Raw genomic sequence first — 24,135 nt, 5'->3', positions numbered from 1 at the left:
GGTCCAGTGATGGGAGTAAATGCCTTCACTTCTGCTGCTGTGCCTCCCTCTGCGAGACGAGGCACTTTCTGTTTCTTGCAATAAGTAGAGGAGTGTGGTAGCCGTGTTAGTCCACTCTTAAGGTTATCAATAGAAATCAAACAAAATAAAACATGGAAAAGAAAATAAGATGATACCTTTTTTATTGGACATAACTTATTATCTTATTTTCTTTTCTATGTTTTATTTTGTTTGATTTCTATTGTTTCTTGCAAGAAACAGGCTCTCGGCACAGCGATGGAAGTGAAGGTCTTTGCTCCTGCTGCTGTGAAGGGATGAGTTAGTGAGGGCAGTCTTTTGGCAGTGATGGCAGGTATAGGGGTGTGACAGTCGTTAGAGTGGAAAAAGCATGGAATACATATCTCATGGATTCATTTCTAACCGCCTGAATGTTTCTGTGTTTTTATTTCTGTTCACGTGTGTTTCTGTGGAGGCATGTGTGTTATTGCCAGTGTATTTGTGTATCAGTTTGTGTGTGCATCTGTGTGTGTATGTTTGAAAGAGCAGTTCCTTAAGGGGCCCTTTTACTAAGCCACATAAGCACCTACACGTGCCCAATGCGTGCCAAAATGGAGTTACCGCCTGGCTACCGCATGACTCTTGCGGTAAATTCAGTTTTTCTGTGCGTCCCAAAAATAATTTTTATTTTCAGATGCGCGTATTGGACGTGCGCCAAATGGCATTTGGCACACATAGGTCATTACTGCCTGGTTACCATGTGAGAATTTACTGCTAGGTCAATGGCTGGCGGTAAGGTCTCAGACCTAAAATGGACGTGAGGCAATTTTCATTTTGCCGCACGTCCATTTTCCGAAAAAAATTTAAAAAGGCATTTTTTACAGGTGGGCTGAAAAAATGATTCTGCGCGCTCCCAAAACATGGATCTCTACTACCGCAGGCCATTTTTCAGCACGCCTTTGTAAAAGGGCCCCTTATTGCTGTGTTTCAGTATATCAGAATTTCTATACTGCTACTGTTGGAACTCCCTCTCCCATCAAAATGCATTGAGCTATTTGTTTGGGACTTTATTTCTCTGGAACCCCCAGTCCAATCTGGCCCATTATCAAACTGAATATATCTTTTCACGGTTCCTTCTATGCCAAATTTGATCCTAGTGCATTAAGATATTGGAAATACCTTTTGGAAATATATTTTACTCCAGACAGATGAAGAGAGATTTTAAACCTCTTATGTATAATTGCTTTCCAGTATTCATTTAGGTTGGTTGGAAAGAATAAAAAAGGCTGTGTTTTTGAGGGGTGAACGACTTATTTTAAAAATAACTTTTTTTTACCATTTCTTTTTCAGACATCGTCAGGTCATGTCCAGTTTGACAACTGTAACTTTGAGAATGGACAATTACAGATTCACGCACCAGGGACTTGCCAGGTTAAGTTTTGCATATTTAATCAATCCAGCATTAATTTTCATAGTGTGGCTCTCTGTCTCTTGGAGAACTGTGAATTCATTGGGAGTGAAAATGCTTCAGTGACTGTGGAAGGTCCTCCTACTCCCGAGAAGAACTGGGCCTGCAAACATCTGACAGCATTAGCCAAGTCTAGATCTGTTCTCTTAACTGCTCCAGAGCCAGCTGTTTACATGTCCGATGCAGACATCTTGGATAGCACCCCAACAGGACATGTGAGGACGTGTGAGATTGTGGTCCATGGAGACCCAAGCAACATACCTCTTACTTCAAAATCTCAGCAGCCCTTTGAGAGTACCTGTGAAAAGGAGAATGAAGTCAATGGGAAACTCTGCACGGCTAAAGATGGGGAGGCCTTGACTGTTGATACAGAGTACAGTGATAGTGAACTGAGCGCATGCAGTGAGAATGAGGATGACAGCCACTCTGTGTACAAGTTGTCCTACCAGTCTCATGGTTTGAGTCATATACTGGCAAAATCGATCCAGTGCAGGCCCCAAACCAATGGATTACTTGCCCTCCAGAATGACCTGGAGCTGAAAACTTTGCAGCAGGAGCTTCAGAGGGATAAAGAATCCCATTATTTTGCCAGCACCGTGCTTGGATGCCTCATTCATAAGTGCCTTTTCAGGGATGGTAAGGGTGGAGTCTTTGTCTGCACTCAGGGTCATGCCAGGATGGAAGGGAGCATCTTCAGGGATCTGACCTATGGTGTCCGATGCATACAAAATAGCAAGGTAGCGTAAAAGGTTAAAAATAAAATAACTTGTGGGGAATGCAACAAGTACTGAGGAAATGTCTAGTGGATAGCATACTGACTCGGGAGAAAATGTCTTGGCCAAGGTGTTGCTATCTCTCTGTGCAGTGAAGCCTGATATTACTTAGAATGTAGAGATTGGAATTGAGGCATCCAGATCAGAACATACCTAGTTCCGGTGGTGGTTTTGAAAAGGATCTGCCAGCACAGAGCCGTTTCTAAAATACACGCAGGAGTGTGCATGTCTTTGTTGGCGCATGCAACAGGAGCAGCCATTTTACAAATACATGGACCTGGGAGATTCTGCATGGAGGTGTTCGCACTTATGGGTGGAAATGGTGATTTTCACAGCTTCCACATGTAAATCCCAACATTTCCTTGTGTAATTGCCCCATTTTACAGTTCTACACGTGTAAATGCCATCAGTTAATAAGTGAGGCTACAATTTTAGCATGGCTTCATTTTGGAGCTGGACAAAAACTGCATGGGTTTGACTTCCTTAATCCCTCATGTAAAACTCTGCCTAAAACAAGCACTTTTAAAAAAATCTATACGTGCCTTTGAGCAGGTGTAAAAATGTACATGGAACTTTTCCCTAATATATGTGTATTCCCTTTATGAAATGGGAAATACACATGTAGATTTTAGTCCAGTCCAAGCCACACCCTAAAGTACTCCCCTTGAAATCTCTACATACTATAGATTTCCATATGTAAACAATGGTTTTCTGAAATTGGTTTTTACTCGTTTATGCGATATATGCATGTTAGTGTTAGTATTTTCATAAGAAAATGATGAATAGGGCTTGTGAAGTAACCCTCTTTGTATGTTTAACTGTAAGTGGGTACAAAATAATTTTCTTTTTTTTTTTTGTTATAAGCTTACATTCATTCTGAATGCCAGAAATGTGGGTTTTAGATTTAATTATTCACCAAACCTGAATTCAAATTACATTCAGGTACAGATGGTGTATTGCCTGTGACAGAGAGCTTACGGTCTGTGGTTGCATTTGAGACTATGGAGGCTGAAGACATGTCCAAGATCACAAGAAGTATCGGTGAGAGAATCAGGATATAAAAATATTCCTTGTCCCTAGACAATTCCAGAGAAGCAGGTGTTATGTCCATCAACCCGCAGGTGGAGATAGATAAATCAGAGTTACGATGTGCTCTATTTCCAAACACTTGTTATACTGCAAATTAAGCCTATACAAACAACTAAGTGGTTTATAAGATCTATGTCCAGCTCCCACTATTCAGTATTTTCTATGTCCAGCAGGTGATCGAAGGTGTGCTTCACAGCTCTGGTTTGTTGCAGAGGTGCTCCTGGTCCAGTTGGTGAACTGGCTGCCAGTTGAGCTTGGGATCTTTTCTTGGGGTTCATACCTAGAGGGTCTCTAGGTCCCAGCCCTTCTCCCCTACGTCTCTGACCCCCTGCGCCTTGTCTCTCCTCCTGTACATGCCATCCCCCTACCGCCCCCCCCCCCCCCCCCTAAAAAAAAAAAAGGCATTTGTGCAGCTGGTTGCTGTGAAGAGAGAGTGACTGACTTTGTGGATAGCTGGGGGAGCTAATGGCAAAACAAAATTATCGGGTAAGACATAATTTCTCCTTCAAAATGTAATTAAAAATAAGCCAAAAATTTCTCAGTTGCATACATTTTCACATCCTTGACTCAGTAATTAGTGGAAGCCCTTTTAGCAGCAATGATAGTCATGAGTTTTTAGGGTAAGTGGTGCATTTTGTGTCCATCTTTTTAGCAAGGTAGCTAAATCCCTATAAAGAAAGTCTGCAGTCTTTGTCTTCCCATATTTTATATTTTAACTAGCCGTTAAGCCCGTAACAACTGGCTAGTTTTTTGTTTTCCTATGGCCTCCCCCCCCGTCCACCAACCCTGCTCTCTCCCCTGCCCTCCCCCCAGCGTCTGTTTCCCTCAGTTCCGCCCCCTCCTTCCCTTCCTGCTCCCTCCTCTTCCGATTTCTACGCCCATGTCCAAGCCCTCCTCCCTATTGGGCTGTACTGCTGGTGGAGGCGGGGCTTGGACTTCTACACTCTCAGCGTTCCGACTCTACTGCGCATTTGCAGGTGAGTCGGTCACTTGCCGTTTATATGTTTGATTACAGGTTGAGTGAAGACGTATTTTCTCTAGTTTGTTTTCAGTTTACTACTTAGTAGCTTCATTGCATGCCCCGTAGTCCTATTATTTTTGGAAAGAGTAAACAAACAATTCACATTTACCCATTGCATGCCACTCCGTATTTTGTAGACCTCGCTCATATCTCCCCTCAGCCTCAGCCGTCTCTTCTCCAAGCTGAAGAGTCCTTGCCGCTTTAGCCTTTCCTCATAGGGAAGTCGTCCCAAACACTTTATCATTTTCGTTGCCCTTCTTTGTACCTTTTCTGATTCTGCTATACCTTTTTTGAGATGAGGTGGCCAGAATTACACACAATGTTCAAGGTGCGGTTGCACCATGGAGGGATACAAAGGCATTATAACATCCTTATTTTGTTTTCCATTCCTTTCCTAATAATTTCTAACTTTCTGTTTGCTTTTTTTAAATACCACTGCACACTGAGCAGAGGGTTTCAATGTACTATCAATGATGACACCTAGATCCTTTTCCTGGGCGGTGACTCCTAATGTGGAACCTTGCATCACATAGCTATAGTTTGGATTCCTCTTTACTACATGCATCACTTTGCATTTGCTCACATTAAATGTCATCTGCAATTTGAATGCCCAGTCTCATAAGCTCCTCTTGTAATTTTTCACAATCCTCATGTGATTTAACAACTTTGAATAACTTTGTGTCGTCAGCAAATTAAATACCTCACTAGTTATCCCCATCTCTAGATCATTTAGAAATATGTTAAAAAGCAGTGGTCCCATTACAGACCCCTGGGAACCCCACTATCTACCCTTCTCCATTGAGAACACTGACCATTTAACCCTATTCTCTGTTTTCTATCTTTTAACCAGTTTTTAATCCACAATAGGATTTTACCTCCTATCCCATGACTTTCCCACTTACTCAGGAGTCTTTCATGAGGTACTTTGTCAAATGCCTTTTGAAAATCCAGACACACAGTACCGATCTTGTCAAATGCCTTTTGAAAATCCAGACACACAATACCGATCAGCTCACCTTTATCCGCATGTTTGTTCATCCCTTCAAAGAAATGCAGTAGATTGGTAAGGGAAGATTTCCCTTGACTAAATCCATGTTGGCTTTGTCTTATTAATCCATGCTTATGTATATGCTCTGTAATTTTGTTCTTTATAATAGTCTTTACCATTTTGCTTGGCACCGACGTCAGGCTCACTGGTCTATAATGTCCCAGATCATCTCTGGAACCCTTTTTAAAAATTGGTGCTACATTGGCAACCCTGCAGTCTTTCGGTACCATGCTTGATTTAAAAAATAAATTACATATTACTAACAATAGCGCTGCAAGTTCATTTTTCAGTTCTATCAGTAATCTGAGATTAGACGATTTGCTACTCTTCAATTTGTCAGATTGGCCTGTTACATCCTCCAGGTTTACAGAGATTTGTTTCAGTTTCTCTGACTCATCAGCATTGAATACCATTTCTGGCACCGGTATCTCCCCCACATCTTCCTCAGTGAAGACTGAAGCAAAGAATTAATTTATTCTCTCCGCAATGGCCTTGTCTTCCCTGAGTGCCCCTTTTACCATTCGGTCAGGGGTGTGCTGGTAAATTTTTAACAACAGGCTCTTTTTCCGGATGTAGCCAGCTCTGCAGTTGGAAGGGCTAGGGGTGGCCGGGGTGGGGGGGAGGAACACTTGCCTCTCTCTCCTCCCTCCCTTCGTGCGGGCACACTAGGCATACCTTTGCTGGCAGCCAATAAATGGACTGTCACCACTCCCAACGTCTTGCTCTGAGCAGCACATGCTGGAGAAGTCCCAGCCTGCTGCTCAGAGCTGGAAACAAGTAGCGGGGAGCAGCAGCAGTCTATTTACTTGGCTGGCAGGGCTCAGCATCCCCACCAGCAAAGTAAAAGAGAATTCAGCAGGGGGCCCAAGCCCACATTTTGGGAGCCAGTTGTTAAAGTAGCTATGGAGGGCCCTACTTTAACAACCGGCTCCCAAAATTCTTAAAAACTTAAACAACCAGCTCTTGGGAGCCTGTGAGAGCCTGCTCCAGCACACCACTGCATTCGGTCATCTAGTGGACCAACTGATTCTTTTACCAGCTTGTTGCTTCTAATACACCTAAAAAAGATTTTACTGTGTGTTTTTGCCTCCAGTGCAATTTTGTTTTTCAAAGTCTCTTTGCTTTCCTTATCAGTGCTTTGTATTTGACTTGCCATTCCTTATGCTGTTTCCTATTTTCACTTGGATCCTTTTTCCATTTTCCGAAGGATTTGTGTTTAGCTCTAATACCTTCTTCCTTCATTTCACTTTTTAACCATGCTAGCTGTCATTTGACCTTCCTTCCTCCTTTTTTAATACATGGAATATATCTGGTCTGGGCTTCCAAGACAGTATTTTTGAATAGCATCCATGCCTGATTTGAATTTTTGACCTTTACAGCTTCTCGCTCTTTTTTTTTTTTTTTAACCGTTCTCCTCATAATGCTGCCACCATCATGCTTTATCGTAGGATGGTATTAAGCTGTGTTTTTATATTTATACTTCTATTTATAATTTATTTTATGAATAATTGTGATTTTATTGTTTTTAAATTATGATTTTATTTTGTAATTCGCTTAGTGATTGTTAATCATAGGTGAAACATCAAATTAAAAGCTAAATTAATATAATTGTTGTTTTGTGTTGAAAGTATATAGAAACTCATGCTTCAGTACACACACGTGGAGGTGGTTGCACTTACACATGTAAGTGGCGATTTCACAACTTCCACATTCAATTTGTGCCATTTCCACATGTAGTCGCCCTATTTTACAAAAATACATGTGTAAGTTCCACCAATTAAGTGGTGAAGCTGCATTTTGAACTTGGTTTCAGTTTGGAGTTGGAAATAAACTACATGGATTAAAAAGAATGACTCCCTTAATCCCTTGAGTAAAGCCCTAGCTGAAACAGGCACTTAAAAAAAAAATCTATACATATCTTTGAGCAGGTGTATATGCCGACATGGAAATATTCCCACCTACACATGTATTCTGTTTGTAAAATGGGGAATACATGTGTAGATTTTAGTTAATTGCAAGCCGTGCCCAAACCATGTCCCTTTGAAATCTTTACATGATGTAAAATAGTGGCTTTCTGAAATAGACATTTATACATCTATGTGATATACACATGTAAATGCCGCTATTTTCATGTGGATATGTTTCTATAACAATGGCCAAGGACACGCGCGCGCACACACACACACACATACTTGCCTCATTCAGCTTCCACCCTAATGAGACTCTACTATATCTTTTCACATGCCATCCCCAAACAGACATGCATGAGTTTGCAAGTGAAAGAAGGGAAAACGCACCGTTTTGTAACATTTATAAGGGGATAAACCTAGGTGCTAACATGTATGTAAATGTGATGTACATAAATGTTTACAATATTAGCATTTATGAGTGTCTATTCTGCAAATACCTCCTTAACTTCTTTTATTATTTTGCATTTCATATTGCAGTACATATACAAGCAAAAAAACAAAACAAAAGCCCAGCGTAAGCATGAGTAACGTAGTCCATAAACAAAAAATAACAGCAACCATAGGGCCTACTGAATTGTTCCATAAATATAACCAGGGGCATAGCCAGACTTCGGCGGAAGGGGGGGTCCGGAGCCCGAGGTAAGGGGGCACATTTTAGCCCCCCCCCCCCCCCCGGTGGCGCCGCAGGCCCCGCCGCCAACTTCGACGACTCCTGCCGCCGACCCTCTTGACCCCCCCCTGCCGCCAACCCTCCCCCGCTGTTGCTGTGGGCCACCTTTGCTGGCGGGGGACCCCAATCCCCGCCAGCTGAGGTCCTCTTCTTCCCGCGAAGGCTTCGTTCTGTTTCTGTGAGTCTGACGTCCTGCATGTACAACGTGCAGGACATCAGAAACAAAATGAAGCCTTCGTGGGAAGAAGAGGACCTCAGCTGGCGGGGATTGGGGTCCCCCGCCAGCAAAGGTGGCCCACAGCAACAGCGGGGGAGGGTTGGCGGCAGGGGGGGGCCAAGAGGGTCGGCGGCAGGAGTCGTCGAAGTTGGCGGCGGGGCCTGCGGCGCCACCGGGGGGGGGGGGGGCTAAAATGTGCCCCCTTACCTCGGGCTCCGGACCCCCCCTTCCGCCGAAGTCTGGCTATGCCCCTGGTTATATTTATGGAACAATTCAGTAGGCCCTATGGTTGCTGTTATTTTTTGTTTATGGACTACGTTACTCATGCTTACGCTGGGCTTTTGTTTTGTTTTTTTGCTTGTATATGTACTGCAATATGAAATGCAAAATAATAAAAGAAGTTAAGGAGGTATTTGCAGAATAGACACTCATAAATGCTAATATTGTAAACATTTATGGGAAGAAGAGGACCTCGGCTGGCAGGGATTGGGGTCCCCCGCCAGCAAAGGTAGCCCACGGTGGCGGGGGAGGGTCGTCGGCGGGAGGGGGGGTTGAGAGGGTCGTCGGCAGGGGGGTCCAGGGCTAAATCTAAGGGGGCCCAGGCCCCGTGGCCCCACATAGCTACGCCCCTGAATATAACAATAAGCCCACTGTTTCAAAGCCATGCAAAACATAGTGCTCCACAGCCTTTTTTCACTTTTATTATCTTGTCTGCTTAACTGCATTAGTGGTGGGGGTGGGGACAGCTGAATGGGGACAGAGGAGAGACAGGAGATGCTGGCCTCCGGAGGGAGAGAGATGTTGGACCTGAGGAAGGGAGCCTGAGATATTGGACCCAGTTGAAGAGGAGGGGGCAGAGATGGTGCACCCAGGGGAAGGGAGAGACCGAGATGGTGCACCTGAGGGAGGGAGAAAGAATGAGAGGGAGAGATGTTGCGTGGGGGAGGGGGGGGAGAAGGATGTCAAATCTAGAGAGGGGGGAGGTGAGAGAGATGTTAGATCCAGGGGGATAGAGGGAGAGATGTGGGGAGCCGTGATCCTTACTGCCCAGGAGCTCAGATCCTTGTCAGTCTGGTGCAAACGCCTACATTTTAGGCAAATTAATAGCTGGTTATACTAGTATTCTATAAAGGAAAGTAAATGCCTACTTTCCTTTATAGAATAGGCTTCTGCTGCACATTCTCTGAATGTCTGGTTGGAAGCAGCCAATTCTAGAACTGTGTTAATTATGGGCCCCTTTACTAAGCGGCAGTAAGCCCAACATGGTCTTACTGCTCACTAAATAGAAAGAAAGTATCGCCGGGCTACTGCAACAACCTGGTGGCACTTCCCACCTCTAGCGCGCCGTCATATTTTTGTAGCACCAAGGTGTACCCTTGCAGTAATCAGGCAGTGCCACGTGCTGCCTGATTACGGCCGGATTAGCGCAGGAGCCCTTACCACCACCTCAATGTGCTTTACTTGCCACATGGCCATTTCCTGCAGGAAGGAAAGACTTCCCTTTTACCCACTGCGGTAAAAGGGGGCCTCAGCGCACGTGAAAAATACACGCTGACACCAGTGCAGGCCCCATTTTGCTGCAGTTTGGTGAAAGGGGCCCTATATTTTTTAGGTAGCAAAATCTGTAAAATATGTGTCTGAAGTCTTTCACAAAGCACTGTAATCCATGTTTAGTTGTTCCATGGTAAGGCCCTACCTACCTCATACCCCAAATGTTCATTTTCCTGGCACCTCTTTCAAGAACAATAATAGTTGTGCTACTGTTGGCAGTGATGTATGTAACCCCTTTGAACTGTTTCACAAACCAGAATTCTTTGGCAAAGGCAAGAGACTCTCCACAGATACCGGGAATAGGGGATGAAAATACGGCCCAGACATGAATTCTTTAACTGTTTGTTTCTTAGCAATGGGCAACAAAAGCACATGAACAGCACCACAATGCAACCTTAAACATTTGTAACAAGATGGATGGACTGCACAGGGTAGAGCAATTTAAGCAGTGAATTTGCTGTTCATTATGTAACCCTTCTATACACCCCACAGTTATACCTGTATTTCTTCTGGCACTTTCACTCGGTATTCTTGGTCATTATTTAAACAGCTTTCCTTCCTTCTCTAGACAAGGCAGCTAAACTCGTAAGGCTTCAGCTATTGTGACTGTTCAGGAAATGTTAATTTATTGATGGCGGAAGTTCATAGATTAATATGAAACGTTGTAAGTCTAAGTGCTTTGAAAATATGCCTGTTTGTGTCCTGGCAGGCTTCTGTACCTCAGGTGATTTTACTGGAGTAAATGCAATCTGTTCCTTTCACTAATAAGCAGAGCCGGTGTTAGACATTACATTTGAGAGAGGATACAAAGTCAGCTGGCAAGCATGTACTTCCACTTTGGGTAGGCCCCTTGAGACATGGAATCTCAGGGCAATTGCCACGTTTGCACCTCCCTAACACCAGCAATAAGGAAAGTGCATGGGGAAGGTGGAGGAATGGAAGAGTGAATTCACAGTGCTAAGAAATGTGAAAGGAAGGACATTTAGCTCTCATTTGGGTGCTGTCATAAGGTGTGCATTTGTAGCAGTTTGAAAACATTTGGGCATATATGAAATAAAAATTAGAGATTGTGCTCAAAAGAAAGAGGTTCAGGGGCTAAGATGAAAGAAGACCATAAAAAGAAACAAATAACTCATGCTTCAGAGGTAAGAGGTTATAATATTCCCCACACAGTGGCTCTTTCTGCTCTAGTAGAAGGGTGTGTGGCCAAGATGGCGTTTTGGGAGAGGCGTGTACAGTGAGACTCGTCGCCTTGCTTGGAGTGTCTCTGCTGCCAGCAATCTCTTACCTCAGATTGCGATGGGGAAGAGAAGGGGCAAAGCCAGGGTCTGTCCCTCTGTGCCTGGTCAGTCTCCGGTGCTGTGACAGATTACTTTGGAGGGGTTGCAAGCCCCTGCTGCAGACTCTGGAGTGGTTCCTACTTCGACTGCAATGCTGGTGGATTCAGCAGAGCATAGCGTGGAGGGATTTCCCTTAGGCCTGACATGAGGACCCCCCCCCCGTTACTCAAATATGGAACCTGCATTGGTGGAGTGGTGAGTTTAACCTCTGGAGAAGGAGGAGAGCTCTTCCTTGCCATTGAGGGATCTCTAGCAGCTTAAGTCCTCACCTAAACCACTGGAGACACCGTCGGTAGGACGGTCTGGAGGGGAAGTCAAAGAACTTCTGGAACAACTCCCTTGTGGTCAGCGGGGATTTTCAAGACCCAGTGACTTTGGAGTCCCTGAGGGATGTCATCCAGACTGGTAGTGCTTCCTTAATTAATGTTACTAACGAACTGGTGGATAAAGTAAATGTGAATAGCCAAGGGATTGCTGCCCATACTGTGCAATGTGATCAGCTGTCTACCACATAAGCACTTAAGCACCGCCACGCTGGGAAAAGACCAATGGTCCATCAAGCCCAGCATTCTGTCTCCGACAGCGGCCAATCCAGGCCCCAAGAACCTGGCAAAAACCCCAAAATGTAATAACGATCAATGGACTTTTCCTTCAGGAATCTATCCAGACCCCTTTTAAACTCAGCAAGGCCAGCTGCCGTCACTACCTTCTCCGGCAATGAGTTCCAGTCTAACTACGCGCTGAGTAAAGAAAAACTTTCTCCGATTTGTTTTATACCTACCACATTCTGATTTCAGCTTGTGTCCCCTGGTTCTATTATTGTTAGAAAGTGTAAACAAACGCTTCACATCTGTCCGCTCTACCCCATCAGTATTTTGTAAACCTCTATCATATCACCCCTCAGCCGCCTTTTCTCTAGGGTAAAGAGTCCTAGCCGTCTTAACCTCTCCTCATAGGGTAGTTGTCCCATCCCTTTTATCATTTTTGTCGCCCTTCTCTGCACCTTCTCCAACTCCTTTATATCTTTAAGGCTTTAGAAGAGAAATTTAACATCTGTGGAGGACGTGCATGCTATGATGTTTAAAGAGAAAGTTATGGTACAAAGTAAGCTAGAATATTTTGAAAATTAGCAGAGGCGTAATAATTTACATTTTTTGAACTTTTCCAAGGGGATCTTTTTACTAAGACGCGCTCACGTTTTTAGCATGTGCTAAAATTAAGCGCGCGCTAAACGTTAGAGACGCCAATGCATTCCTTTTGGTGTCTCTAACGTTTACTGCACATCCAATTTTAGCGTGCGCTAAAAACGTGAGCATGCCTTAGTAAAAGACCCCACCTCAAATTTCCAATATTATCACTGGTGGACACGTTAAGAAATATCTGAGGGACGTTTTGAAATTCTCTGAATAAACCATGCCTCCTATTGTAAGAGCCTATTATGTGTTTGTTCCAGGAAAAGGAAATCTGGAGACCTGAGGTGAGGAGTGTAAGACCAACTCTTTGGAGTCCTCACTTGAAGTAATAACTCAGAGAACAACTTTGGTAGCAACATTTGCACTAGAAATGGATCGTAATCTAGTATTGCATCTATTCGTCAAGTGTGCACAAGAGCAGTTTTTGGGATCTTTAATTCGTGTATTTCGTGACTTATGTGCTACAAAGAAAAGAAGACTTCTTGGCATTAAACCTTGAGCCCTTGCACTTGGTGCGAGCTACCTTTTGAAATGTCCTTGTAATTGTTCTCTTTTATATGAGGATAAATCGTATTTGTTTTTTTGATCCCAAACAACTCTTAGAATTTATTGTATATAGAGAAGACATGAAAGAGTTGAATGTAATCCTGCAGGTTTAATTTCTGTTAATGTTGGCTGTAGGATAATTTGGGAATCTGTCTCTGGTATTCATAATATTATTTACCTTTTATTACTTCAGGATTGTAGTCTATCCATCTTTTTTTGTAGTGGACGAAGGTAATTTGTTTTTTTTTTTTCCCTGTTCTTGTATCTTCTTCATATTTTCTTTTCAGTTTACTTCTCACGTCTATTTGATGTGATTGTACTTTTGAAATCATAAATAAGGGAAATAAGTAAAGAAATAAAGTAATTGTGCCAGTGTTCCTATACCTAGGTTGCTGATATTGTTTACGAAGTGAGTTGTTTTGACTGCAAAAGCACAGTTGAGATTGAATTGTGGAAATACATTTACTGGTTTATTGTACATAGAGAATGACATTGGGACAGGGACAGAACCAGCAGGGATGGGGACAAACTTTGTCCCTATGTCATTCTCTACTTTGAAAGCTGTTAATGAATTGGACAGTTATGTTTGAGTGACGCATTCAACAATGTTTTCATTTTTTGGAAAAACAAGTAAAAGTGCTGGATACAACTGGCAAAGTTTGCACAGTGGATCCTGTGCATTCTTCTATCAGCACATCTTCTGAGAGAACATTTTCTATTGCAGGAAGTACTGTGGGAGTCAGGAGAGCTAGACAGAATCCTGAGATTGTTGATGACTTATTCATTCACAGATAAAAACTCATAGCAGTGCTTCATAGGGCATATTTCTCCCCCACAAAGGGGATACAGAGCAGGTTGTATTTTATACCCCTCAACATTTTAACAGGGTGGATTAGGGTTCCTCGGGGTAGTAGAAGTCAGCTGTTGTTGGTGTTGGAAGGGTAGAGGGTGTTGGGGGGGGCTATTATAGTTGCTCATTGTTATTGTTTTCTATTTGTGATTTATAAACAGCAGTTGCATAGAATATTTCTTTTTATACTTCAATAAGTACATAAGTAATGCAACACTGGGAAAAGACCAAGGGGTCCATCGAGCCCAGCATCCTATCCACGACAGCGGCCAATCCAGACCAAGGGCACCTGGCAAGCTTCCCAAACGTACAAACGTTCTGTACATGTTATTCCTGGAATTGTGGATTTTTCCCAAGTCCATTTAGTAGCGGTTTATGAACTTGTCCTTTAGGAAACCGTCTAACCCCTTTTTAAACTCTGCCAAGCTAATCGCCTTCACCACGTTCTCCGGCAATGAATTCCAGAGTTTAATTACGCGTTGGGTGAAGAAAAAGTTTCTCCGATTTGTTTTAAATTTACTACACTGTAGTTTCATCGCATGCCTCCTAGTCCTAGTATTTTTGGAAAGTGTGAACAGACGCTTCACATCCACCTGTTCCACTCCACTCATTATTTTATATACCTCAGCCGTCTCCTCCAAGCTGAAAAGCCCTAGCCTCCTTAGTCTTTCTTCATAGGGAAGTCGTCCCATCCCCGCTATCATTTTAGTCACCCTTTGCTGCATCTTTTCCAGTTCCACTATATCTTTCTTGAGATGCAGCGACCAGAATTGAACACAGTACTCAAGGTGCGGTTGCACCATGGAGTGATATAATGGCATTATAACATCCTCACACCTGTTTTCCATACCTTTCCTAATAATACCCAACATTCTATTTGCTTTCTGAGCTGCAGCAGCACACTGAGCAGAAGGTTTCAGTGTATTATCGACGACGACACCCAGATCCCTTTCTTGGTCCGTAACTCCTAACGTGGATCCTTGCATGATGTAACTATAATTTGGGTTCTTTTTTCCCACATGCATCACCTTGCAGTTGCTCACATTAAACGTCATCTGCCATCTAGCTGCCCAGTCTCCCAGTCTCATAAGGTCCTCTTGTAATTTTTCACAATCCTTTCGCGAGTTAACGACTTTGAATAACTTTGTGTCATCAGCAAATTTAATTACCTCGCTAGTTACTCCCATCTCTAAATCATTTATAAATATATTAAAAAGCAGCGGTCCTAGCACGGACCCCTGAGGAACCCCTCTAACTACCCTTCTCCATTGTGAATACTGCCCATTTAACCCCACTCTCTGTTTCCTATCCTTCAACCAGTTTTTAATCCACAATAGGACTTTTCCTCCTATCCCATGACCCTCCAATTTCCTCTGTAGCCTTTCATGAGGTACCTTGTCAAACGCCTTTTGAAAATCCAGATACACAATATCAACCGGCTCCCCTTTGTCCACATGTTTGTTTACTCCTTCAAAGAATTGAAGTAAATTGGTCAGGCAAGATTTCCCCACACAAATAAAAAGATTTAAATTTAAAATCATAAGTGTTCAAGTCTTCTTCAGATTAGGACAGAGCCTATGCGGATGGGGCATGTGGGGACAGGATGGGGACAGACTTTGTGCCCCTGTCATTCTCTAATTGTACAATGTCTATTTTAGCAAAATCTTTCAGCTCTATAGTGTATTTCTCGGTTCAGCCAGTGCTGCTTCAGTATCACTAGGAAAAGAGAGCATTATCACAAGGGCATGTGCTATAGCTATTTAAGCGATTCACTCTGAGTCTAAGCTTGGGTGGCTTTCGTATATGATAGATCACATGATATACCCTCCCACGGTTCATGTCCAGTATCAGAACTGTTCACTTTTATTTATTTATTTAAGACAATTTCTATGCCACCTAATTGAAATTAATCAAACTAAGTGGTTTACAGTTGATTATCACTCTCACCAGCTACATTTTGTTAGATTTCTTTCTGAGCATGAATCAGTTTATGGGAGAAAATGGGATGAGTATGGTTGAAATTAGTTTAATAACAAATTCACCCACCGATGTATTGTGTTCTTTGGCTTTCCTGCAGCATTAAGGGGGTCTTGATTAAGATAGTTATAAATTTCTATTTGGATTTTCATCTTGGTTGTGGGAGTGACTGACATTATATCTACCTGCTTTTAAGAATGTCCATTTTGATAGAATTGCTAATTCCATTTATTCATCTGAGGTGGTGTCCGTGTAGAATTATCTTCTGACGTAGGAAAGAGAAATTATTCACTATTTATAAAAATGATTATGACGTTTCTGTTCCCTTAGTAATACTACTTGTTAGATGGTCTTATATATTTTTTTCTATACCTTCATTTTTGACTTGAATGGTAATGTAGATTTATTTAATTTGATTCTTTTTATGTTCATTGTACATTGTACGCTGCATTGAACTCTGAGAAGAGGATATAGTGGTTACTAAGAATCGTTTTGATTTGATTTTCTTTTACTGAAGCTTACCGTGCACTAAATGCTAAGAAGCCCATAGGTATAAAATGTGCTTGTTAGCCTTTAGAGGGCTAAACTTTAGTAAAAGAGCCCCTGAATGAGCTGCTAAGTGAAATTTGTGTTTTGTTTTTGTGAGAGGAAGAGATTACTGCTGTGCTTGGTGCACTTTGAGTTGACAGTATATGCAAAAGGAAACTATAGCGAAAGAAATTTCTCAGGCGTACACATGAAAGCATTTTCCTTTCAGGCCATTCCTAATTTGTAGAGACAGTATACTTGGAATAGAGTGTATGGAGATGAAAAAGGTCTATATTAAATCGGTCTACGAAGTGACCACTTTCCGCAAATTCCTGAAGACTTACCTCTTCGACAAAATATATCATAAAGAACAACATGCGTAACTCCACCTTCTTCTAGATATCCAGGAATGTTCTTTATGTCTTTTGCTCCCATACCTTCTTGTACCTAATGCCTTTGACTCTAACACTATCATGTATTTCACCATCATGTAACCAAAACTTCTGCTAAAACAATGTATACTCTTTTCTATTCCCAATATTATGTATTTCACCATCTTGTACCCAAAACTCGCTGTAAATCCAAATGTACATTCTTTTCTATTTCCAATATCCACGATGAAATGTAAGCCACATTGAGCCTGCAAAAAGGTGGGATAATGTGGGATACAAATGTAATAATAATAATAAATCTGAAGGATAACAAGACTAATGAGATTGCAGAGGAATAGAAAAGGGATACTTGGACTGTACTGTATACTGTAGGGCAGTATTCTTCATTGCAAGGTCTGAGGGCCAGTGGCGGCCCCCCTTTACCATCAGTGTGGCTCCTTGTCTCCTTTTTGGAAGCACCAGCATTACAGACCCTACACGGGCCGTATTTTGGTGGGCACAGCCACCTGCATCAGGGGTCACAAATTAAACTGCATAAAACAAATAAACAGCATAAGACAGTATATATATAAATCATTCAACATATAAAAACAAACATCTGGTGTATTCATTCTTAAAAAATCATTTCATACTACTCAATAAATTCAAATCTTAAAAAAGGAGAGACATTAAAAGTATATCCCTTTTTTAAAAAATTTATTTTAAAAGAACCATGCTCAAGTATAAATAAAAATAAATAAAAAGGTTCAGTTGCATATAAAATGATATGCAAGTAGTTTGACTGAAAATAATATCATAATGTAACAACAACTATGATGCAGGTACCTCAATATGCACAAAACAAGGAAGATCTGTTGCATAAAGATAACCAGTAAACAAAGGACTGGACTGGGAACTGACAAAGGGAAACAAAGAAACTTGCAGGCTCATTTTCGAAAGAGAAGGGCATCCAAAAAGCGACACAAAAGGCACACGGGCGTCCCCATGAAAGAAGGTCGACCAAATCCAATAATCGAAGCAGGGCCATAAGGACATCCGCAGCGCAAGGACACCCATCTATGGTCGTCCCCATAGGGGGCGTGCTATGGGTGGCGTAACGAGATGGGCGCCTCCAGCGTATAACGGCTAGCGAAATGGTTTTGCATGGGTGGGAACATGGGCGTCCTTAGTTAGACCTGAAATAAAAGCAACCAGGGTAAGGGGGAAGTTAACGATTTTGTGGAGTTAGAGAGTGGCGAGAGCGTTGTGGGAAGAGAAAGCTGAATCGTTGTTTGCAGAGAAAGCGGAGAGTTCGTTGAGTACCTGTTACCTTTGTCTGTGTGCCGTAGTCGGAACGTTTTCACCCTCATCTGCCTCATTTGTGTTTTACCTTTTTAGCTTTCCCTACCCCTTCTAGCCCCAAAACCCAGACACCACTACTCCTTCCTCTATCTCCCCCATCCCCTCTCCCTGTCCCTCTCCATTCACTGTCTCCAAGTTCATATTTCATTCCCTTACCTGTTTGTAGTCTCTGTCTCTTTTTGTCCTGTGTACTGCTGCAGCGTGTTTGTGAAGACAGTCGTTTGCTGCTTGGAGAGTGAGTGATTAGCGTGTGTGGCAGGAGAGTTTGTAGTGGGTCAGAGAGTGCTTGCAGTGTGGCTCTGCTGTGTGTGACCGCATTGTTTGTCGGTGGTGGGAGAGTGAATGTCAGCTTCAGAAGCTTAGCCGAGATTGGGAGGCGGGGCTAGAGTTGGGCAAGACTTCTACGGTCTGTGCCCTGAAAATGGCAGATACAAATCAAGGTAAGGTATACACAAGAAGTAGCACATACGAGTTTATCTTATTGGGCAGACTAGATGGACCGTGCAGGTCTTTTTCTGCCGTCATCTACTATGTTACTATGTTCTGTTTGTTGCTGCTGTTTTTCACCAAGTTGGTAGGGAGAGGTGAGCACTGGTGGCACTGCATTGCACCTGTAGTGTGGGGAAATGGAGGCACTAAATGCACAGGTGGCTTACATGTTGGAGGAAGAGGGGAGGCACCACAGGAGGTACTCACGCCCCAGAGTTTTCAGGCCCTGTAGCAGTTTCCTAGACCTCACTGACCTGCAGTGTCTCACTAGGTACCGCTTTGATAGGGCTACCATTCAGCACCTTTGTGACCAGTTCCAACCCCTCCTGCAGCCCAGGACCCATAGGAACAACCCCATCCCTGTGCACCTAAAGATCACTGCTTCTCTATCTTTTCTGGCTACTGGGAGTTTCCAGTCCGTCCTATCTGTGAATATGGGTCTCACCCAGGCTTCCATTTCTAACTGCCTCAACCAGCTCCTAGATGCCTTCCTTACCCACACCTCTGAGTACATCACCTTCCCCACCACCCCCCAGGCCCCGCAGAACAACATGGCTGACTTCTACGCTGTAGCTCGCTTCTTCTCGGCCATAGGCACCATTGACTGCACACGTCGCACTCAGACACCCCCCCCCCCCCCCCCCCGGGCATGAGAGGCCACTTATAGGAACAGGAAAGCATTCCACTCACTCAATATGCAAGTTGTGTGTGACGCCCAGGGGGAGATTCTAGATGTGTGTGCCCAATACCCAGGTTCCACCCATGACGCCTATATATTGCAGCACTCAGGAATCTTCCGCAGGTTTGACCGAGGTTTGACTGGCGGATGGCTCCTAGGTAAGTGCAGCATGGATCTGGCCAAACTATACCTTCTCCACCGGGCAACCCTCAGCACTGTCTCCCTCCAGCTCACTCCACAACCCACTATTCCCCCCCCCCCCCCCCCCCACCTCCACAAGGTACCCACTCCAAAAAATGCACTCATCTTTCTCATCCTGCTTCTCCCCAAAGGTGACAGAGGCTTCCCACTGTGGAGTTGGCTCATGACCCCCATAGTGCACCCACAAACAGGGTCAGAGGAGAACTACAACAGTAGACATCGGACCACCCGTGGCATCATCGAGCGCACCTTTGGACAACGTAAGAACAGGTTCCGATGTCTGGACCATTCTAGAGGGGAGCTCTTGTACAGCCCCCAAAAGGTGGCAAAGATATTCCTGGCCTGCTGCATGCTACATAATTTGGCAATGCGCAGAGGACAGGCCCTCCCAGAAGAGCCACAGCAACCACAGCAGCAGGCCCCAGATGAACAGGATGAGGAGCCCCCTCCACCTTCTGTCCACAGAGCAGAGCAGAGTGCACACCAGCTGGGGGTCAGAGCCAGGCAAAGACTGATCGAGACAAGTTTTGTGTGATAGTAAGTTGACATTTATTTCTATCACATAGTGCTTACACACCACCACCACCACCCCTCCCACCACCATCACCCGCTCTGTGCATATTCCCCTCCCTCCAACCCTCACCCCCTACCCCTCCCACTGTGTTCCTTTGCAGCTGGTGCTGCAGGGGAACTTTGTTGACAGTCCTCTGATGAGCTCCCACTGTCCTCCTCTGTGTCCACAAGGCAGCCTGCTGCCTCAGCTGCCCTGTGGAAGTCCAGCCACCTTGCCATCTGTGGCTTGCCCTGCAATCTGGGCACAGGACCCAGAAGGAGAGCTCGTGTGGTGGCTGCTGGACCAGTGGCTGGGGAGGCTGAGGATCTCAAGCTCCTCCTCTTAGCGGGTGGTTGCTGTGCAGTGGTCGAAATAGACGCCACTTGTTGCTGCATCAGGGCTGTACTAGGTGCTTTCAGGTCACGGCGTAGGCCCTCGATGCTGTGCTCTAGCCATTGGAGCTACTGTACCACTTCACGTTGGGCCTGTACTGCTTCCCGTTGCACCTGGAGCGCTTCCTGTTGCAGCTTCAATTTCTGGCACCGGTAATGTTCCATGTACACATTCTGGCCCAGCAATTGTGTGGCGAGACGCAGTAGCTGCCTCCTCTGGCTGGATGGCCTCTGCTGAGGAGGTGTCCACCCTTCTGCATATTCTTCTTCAGTGCCACCATCACTAGAGGCTGCGGGTGGTGGAGGGAGAGTCTCTGCTGCTGCTGGGTCCTGTGGTTCCACCCCATGGTCCTGTTTGCTTTCTTGTGCAGGCCCACTGGTTTGCTTCTCTGTGTGCTGGGGCTGGTGGCCACTAGGGCCAGCTTCTTCCTCTGGCTGGCTGTCATCACCTGCATAGCAAAAGGGGAGGCAGTATGTTGGTCAAAATAACCCACTTTTGTTTTTCAGCATTCATATACATAGCCCCACATGCAAAGATGCAGCGAAGAGATGGTGAGGAATGGGATTGGCAGGCAAGCCACAGATGTCATTGTACATGGTACAGAGCTGGAGACGAGGAGCGCAGTGTACTACAGAGACTGATGTGGAAGAGAGCCACACAGGCAGGTGGGTAGACATAGAACTGTGGAAGGAGTGCAGAGGACACAGTGGCTAAAGCACAGAGGTGTGGGAAGGAGATATGCAGAGTTTGGTGATGGGAAAAGAGGAGGGAGTGGGGAAGGCCCCCAAAGCTGTGGTAACCTACACACACATTGGTGGAAACCCTCCCCCCTCCCCCCCTGCTACTCCCTGTGCCATGGTCTGTAATGAATAGTGACTTGTATTGCATGTGGTGTTCTCACCCCTTCCCCTACTGAGGAGCACCACACGGTCCCCCACTTGTGTAAAACAGAGTGTAGTGTAGCACAACAGATACCCCAGCTTCCTAATGGTCAACCTAACTGAGCCCTCAGGCTGTTCTGATGTGTCAAGGGACCCAGTGCCGTGGATCCCCTCCTGGGGCATGAGCCCATGAATGATGCGCTCGATGGGGTTCAAGTTAGCGGTCAAAACAAAAAAAACAGCACCACGGGCCTTTAAAAATGGAACACAGTTCTTTAATGAATGAGCCTTGACAAAAAGACCCTCTCGTTCCCTCTCTTTTGTTATATCCAGTTCAAGTTAGCGGTGTCATCTGCTGGGGGGTTGGCACCAGCCTTCTTTCTGACATCACGTCTCAGCCGGCGTCACTTCCGTTTGCAGTCTTCCACATTCCTGCTACAGTGGAAGACCGCGTTGACCCGGTCTCTTACTGCCTCCATTCTCTCTGCTTCGTTGTAGCAGCCAGCCTCTGGCCCATGGGAGCAAAGAGATGTGTGTGCCTCCTCTGGATTTCCTGAACCAGCAGTTCAATTTCAGGGTCGCTGAAATTACCCTTGCAGGTGGGTGGTTGCTTTAGTGCCATTGTACCAATGCGATGCAAAGAATTGAAAATACTGAGAAGGGTGCTTAAATACTATCCCAGAGATGCCCATGTAAGAACCCGATGGGCGTCCTAATTTCGATTATTGAAAAAATCCCTAAATGTCTCCAGCTGCTCTGGCGATTTGGGCGTCCTCATTTTGATTATGGGTAGAGAATTCTGGACGTCCCCAGCTTCTCTGTGTTTTGGGCGTCCTTATTTCGATTATGGGTGATAATGATAAACGTCGCCAGCTGCTCTTCCCATTTGGAAGTTTGCATTCCCTTTATTGGCGTCTCTTTAAAACGGCTTTCTCTGTGCTTGCACTTCAAAGGTTTTTCTTTAGGTTATGGGGTGGTATTTCAAAGCGTTTTAGCTTCAGTTATAGTAAACCTTGTTTTTGCCACTGTATACTTTTGTATACCTGTTTGTTTTTTGAGGGGTTTTTTTTTGGGGGGGGGGGGGGGGCTTTTTGGCCAATTCTTGAAAGATAACTGGTGTGTGGGTTTTGTTTCAGACTGGGTGTTAGCTGGTAGCTTAGCATATACTCTGCATTTTCTACATCTGACCAACTCTCTATTCTCTACCCTCCAGGAGCTCCTTGGTCTGTGTAATGTGCTCCCTCACTGCCCCCCCATTCTCTCTCTCCTTTGTTGAAGCAGACAGCCTCAGGTCCCTTGGAGCCAATAGATTCTTGCACCACAAGTTCAAGGTAAGCTCATACCTCTCAGCCACCTCTTCCCTTTCTGCTATATAGGTGCTAAACAAACACTTCTTGCATCTTGAAGGACAGCTGGTCAAGAGGATTGCAAGAGACAGCAGTGGACTGTAATACACTGAACTCTGAGAGCCATGATTTTTTCTACCCAATTCATTGTACAGATGTCTGTCTTGTTCTCTATTGGACACACTCAGTTGTGGCTGCCTGTGGGGAGGGGGCGGGGAAGAGGCCCTGAGAATGGACGTGTGCATCTCTCATGGTCAAGGACTCCCCATTCTCTGTATGTTCTCTGCATTTAAATCTTTCCTCTATTTTCACCAGGTTCATGGGTATCCACAGCTGGTAGTTTTTCTCCCGCTTTGCACCTCATGTGTCTCCCTGCTAGGTTCCATCCTTCTTTAAGTGGTGAATCCCAGTCCCCTTTTATGAACTGCCCACCCATTCTCAAGGTTGCTGGTGGGGGGGGAAGCATATATGCACTGAATGTCTTTTCCACATTATTCAACACAGTCCTACAATCCTCCATAGTTATGGAACAACAACATTTCTAAAATCTATCCTGCAAACCATTTTCAAGGTGGCCACAGGTGTGTGCCTACCACAGCCTTGAGCCCTTGTCATGGTGAGGGAGAGGGGTTTTGGTTACAGTTATTATTCTAAATTACCTGCAGGTGGCTACAGCCCGGTGCCTATATAATTCCCCTAGCCTGTGCCCTTCTGTACCTGATGTATTATATTGTGATGAAGTAAACATCCATCTAATGCTTTTACCGTTGTTTTCCCTTTTCTCCTCAGCACTATATAACATTGCTGATACATTCAATGTGAAAAGATGACCCAGCTGTTTGTAGTTCCTTCCTTGCCCTCACCAGTGTGGGTTGGTTGTAGGTAAGGGTGTCTGGTGATCAAACATCGTCTATGCGCTACCTATGGTTATCTGCAAGTTTGTATTTGGCAGATCACTAGTGCTAGAGAACATACCTATTATTTACACAACTCTGTGCTGTGGGGCTCTATGGTAAGGGGGGAGAGGCTGGTTGGGCATTTCTGTTCCTCAACAGAAATGCCCACCCAGCCTCCCCCCTTACCATACAGCCATGCAGTTTGGAAGGAACAGGTGGCCTTCTGTATGGCCACACTTATCACACATATGTACCAAAGTTTCTGTGTCACAGTTCACCTGTCATGCAACCCAGGTTGCTGCCTCCTCTCACATCAACCCCAGCATTTGATAATATGTAGTGCACAAAGTAGAGACACACACCCTGTTATATGAAAAATATTAAATTTGTATTTAAGTGAACCCAAAAAATATAACTATGTACAATTCCCCCCCCCCCCCCCCCCCCCAGTCCTTCAAGGGAGGCCACGTCCTCCTCCCTGCATGGCCTTGTGCAGCAGCCTAACGAGCAGCACCAGGAGCAGCCTCTGTGCCCTGAAGTGCTCCTCGTTAGCCCGCCTCATCGCTGACACCTCCTGCAGCAATTGTTTTTGGCTATTCACCAGTTGTTACAGGAGGCGCAGGGATGGTGCTGGGGATGGTGTGGAGAGGGCTGGAGGTGTTGGATCCTCCTCCTCAAGAGGAGGCATGTCATGCCAGGGGTCCTTCTCCTGCTTCACCACCGATT

General features: G+C 44.6%; 1 protein-coding gene across 1 annotated transcript in view; it reads left to right on the top strand.

Annotated features, from left to right (window-relative positions):
• Window positions 1–24,135, top strand: part of FBXO10 (F-box protein 10) — a 195,486-nt gene that overhangs the window by 28,489 nt on the left and 142,862 nt on the right. The window contains exon 2 of the mRNA XM_030192457.1: window positions 1,348–2,202. Within this exon, the coding sequence (XP_030048317.1) occupies window positions 1,348–2,202 (855 nt within the window). The remainder of the gene's footprint in view (window positions 1–1,347; window positions 2,203–24,135) is intronic.

This window comes from Microcaecilia unicolor, chromosome 2 (genome assembly GCF_901765095.1).
Source record: "Microcaecilia unicolor chromosome 2, aMicUni1.1, whole genome shotgun sequence".
In the NCBI taxonomy this organism is placed as follows: domain Eukaryota; kingdom Metazoa; phylum Chordata; class Amphibia; order Gymnophiona; family Siphonopidae; genus Microcaecilia; species Microcaecilia unicolor.
The sequence above is the reverse complement of the archived record's forward strand: the minus strand, read 5'-3'. Positions and strand labels throughout refer to the sequence as shown.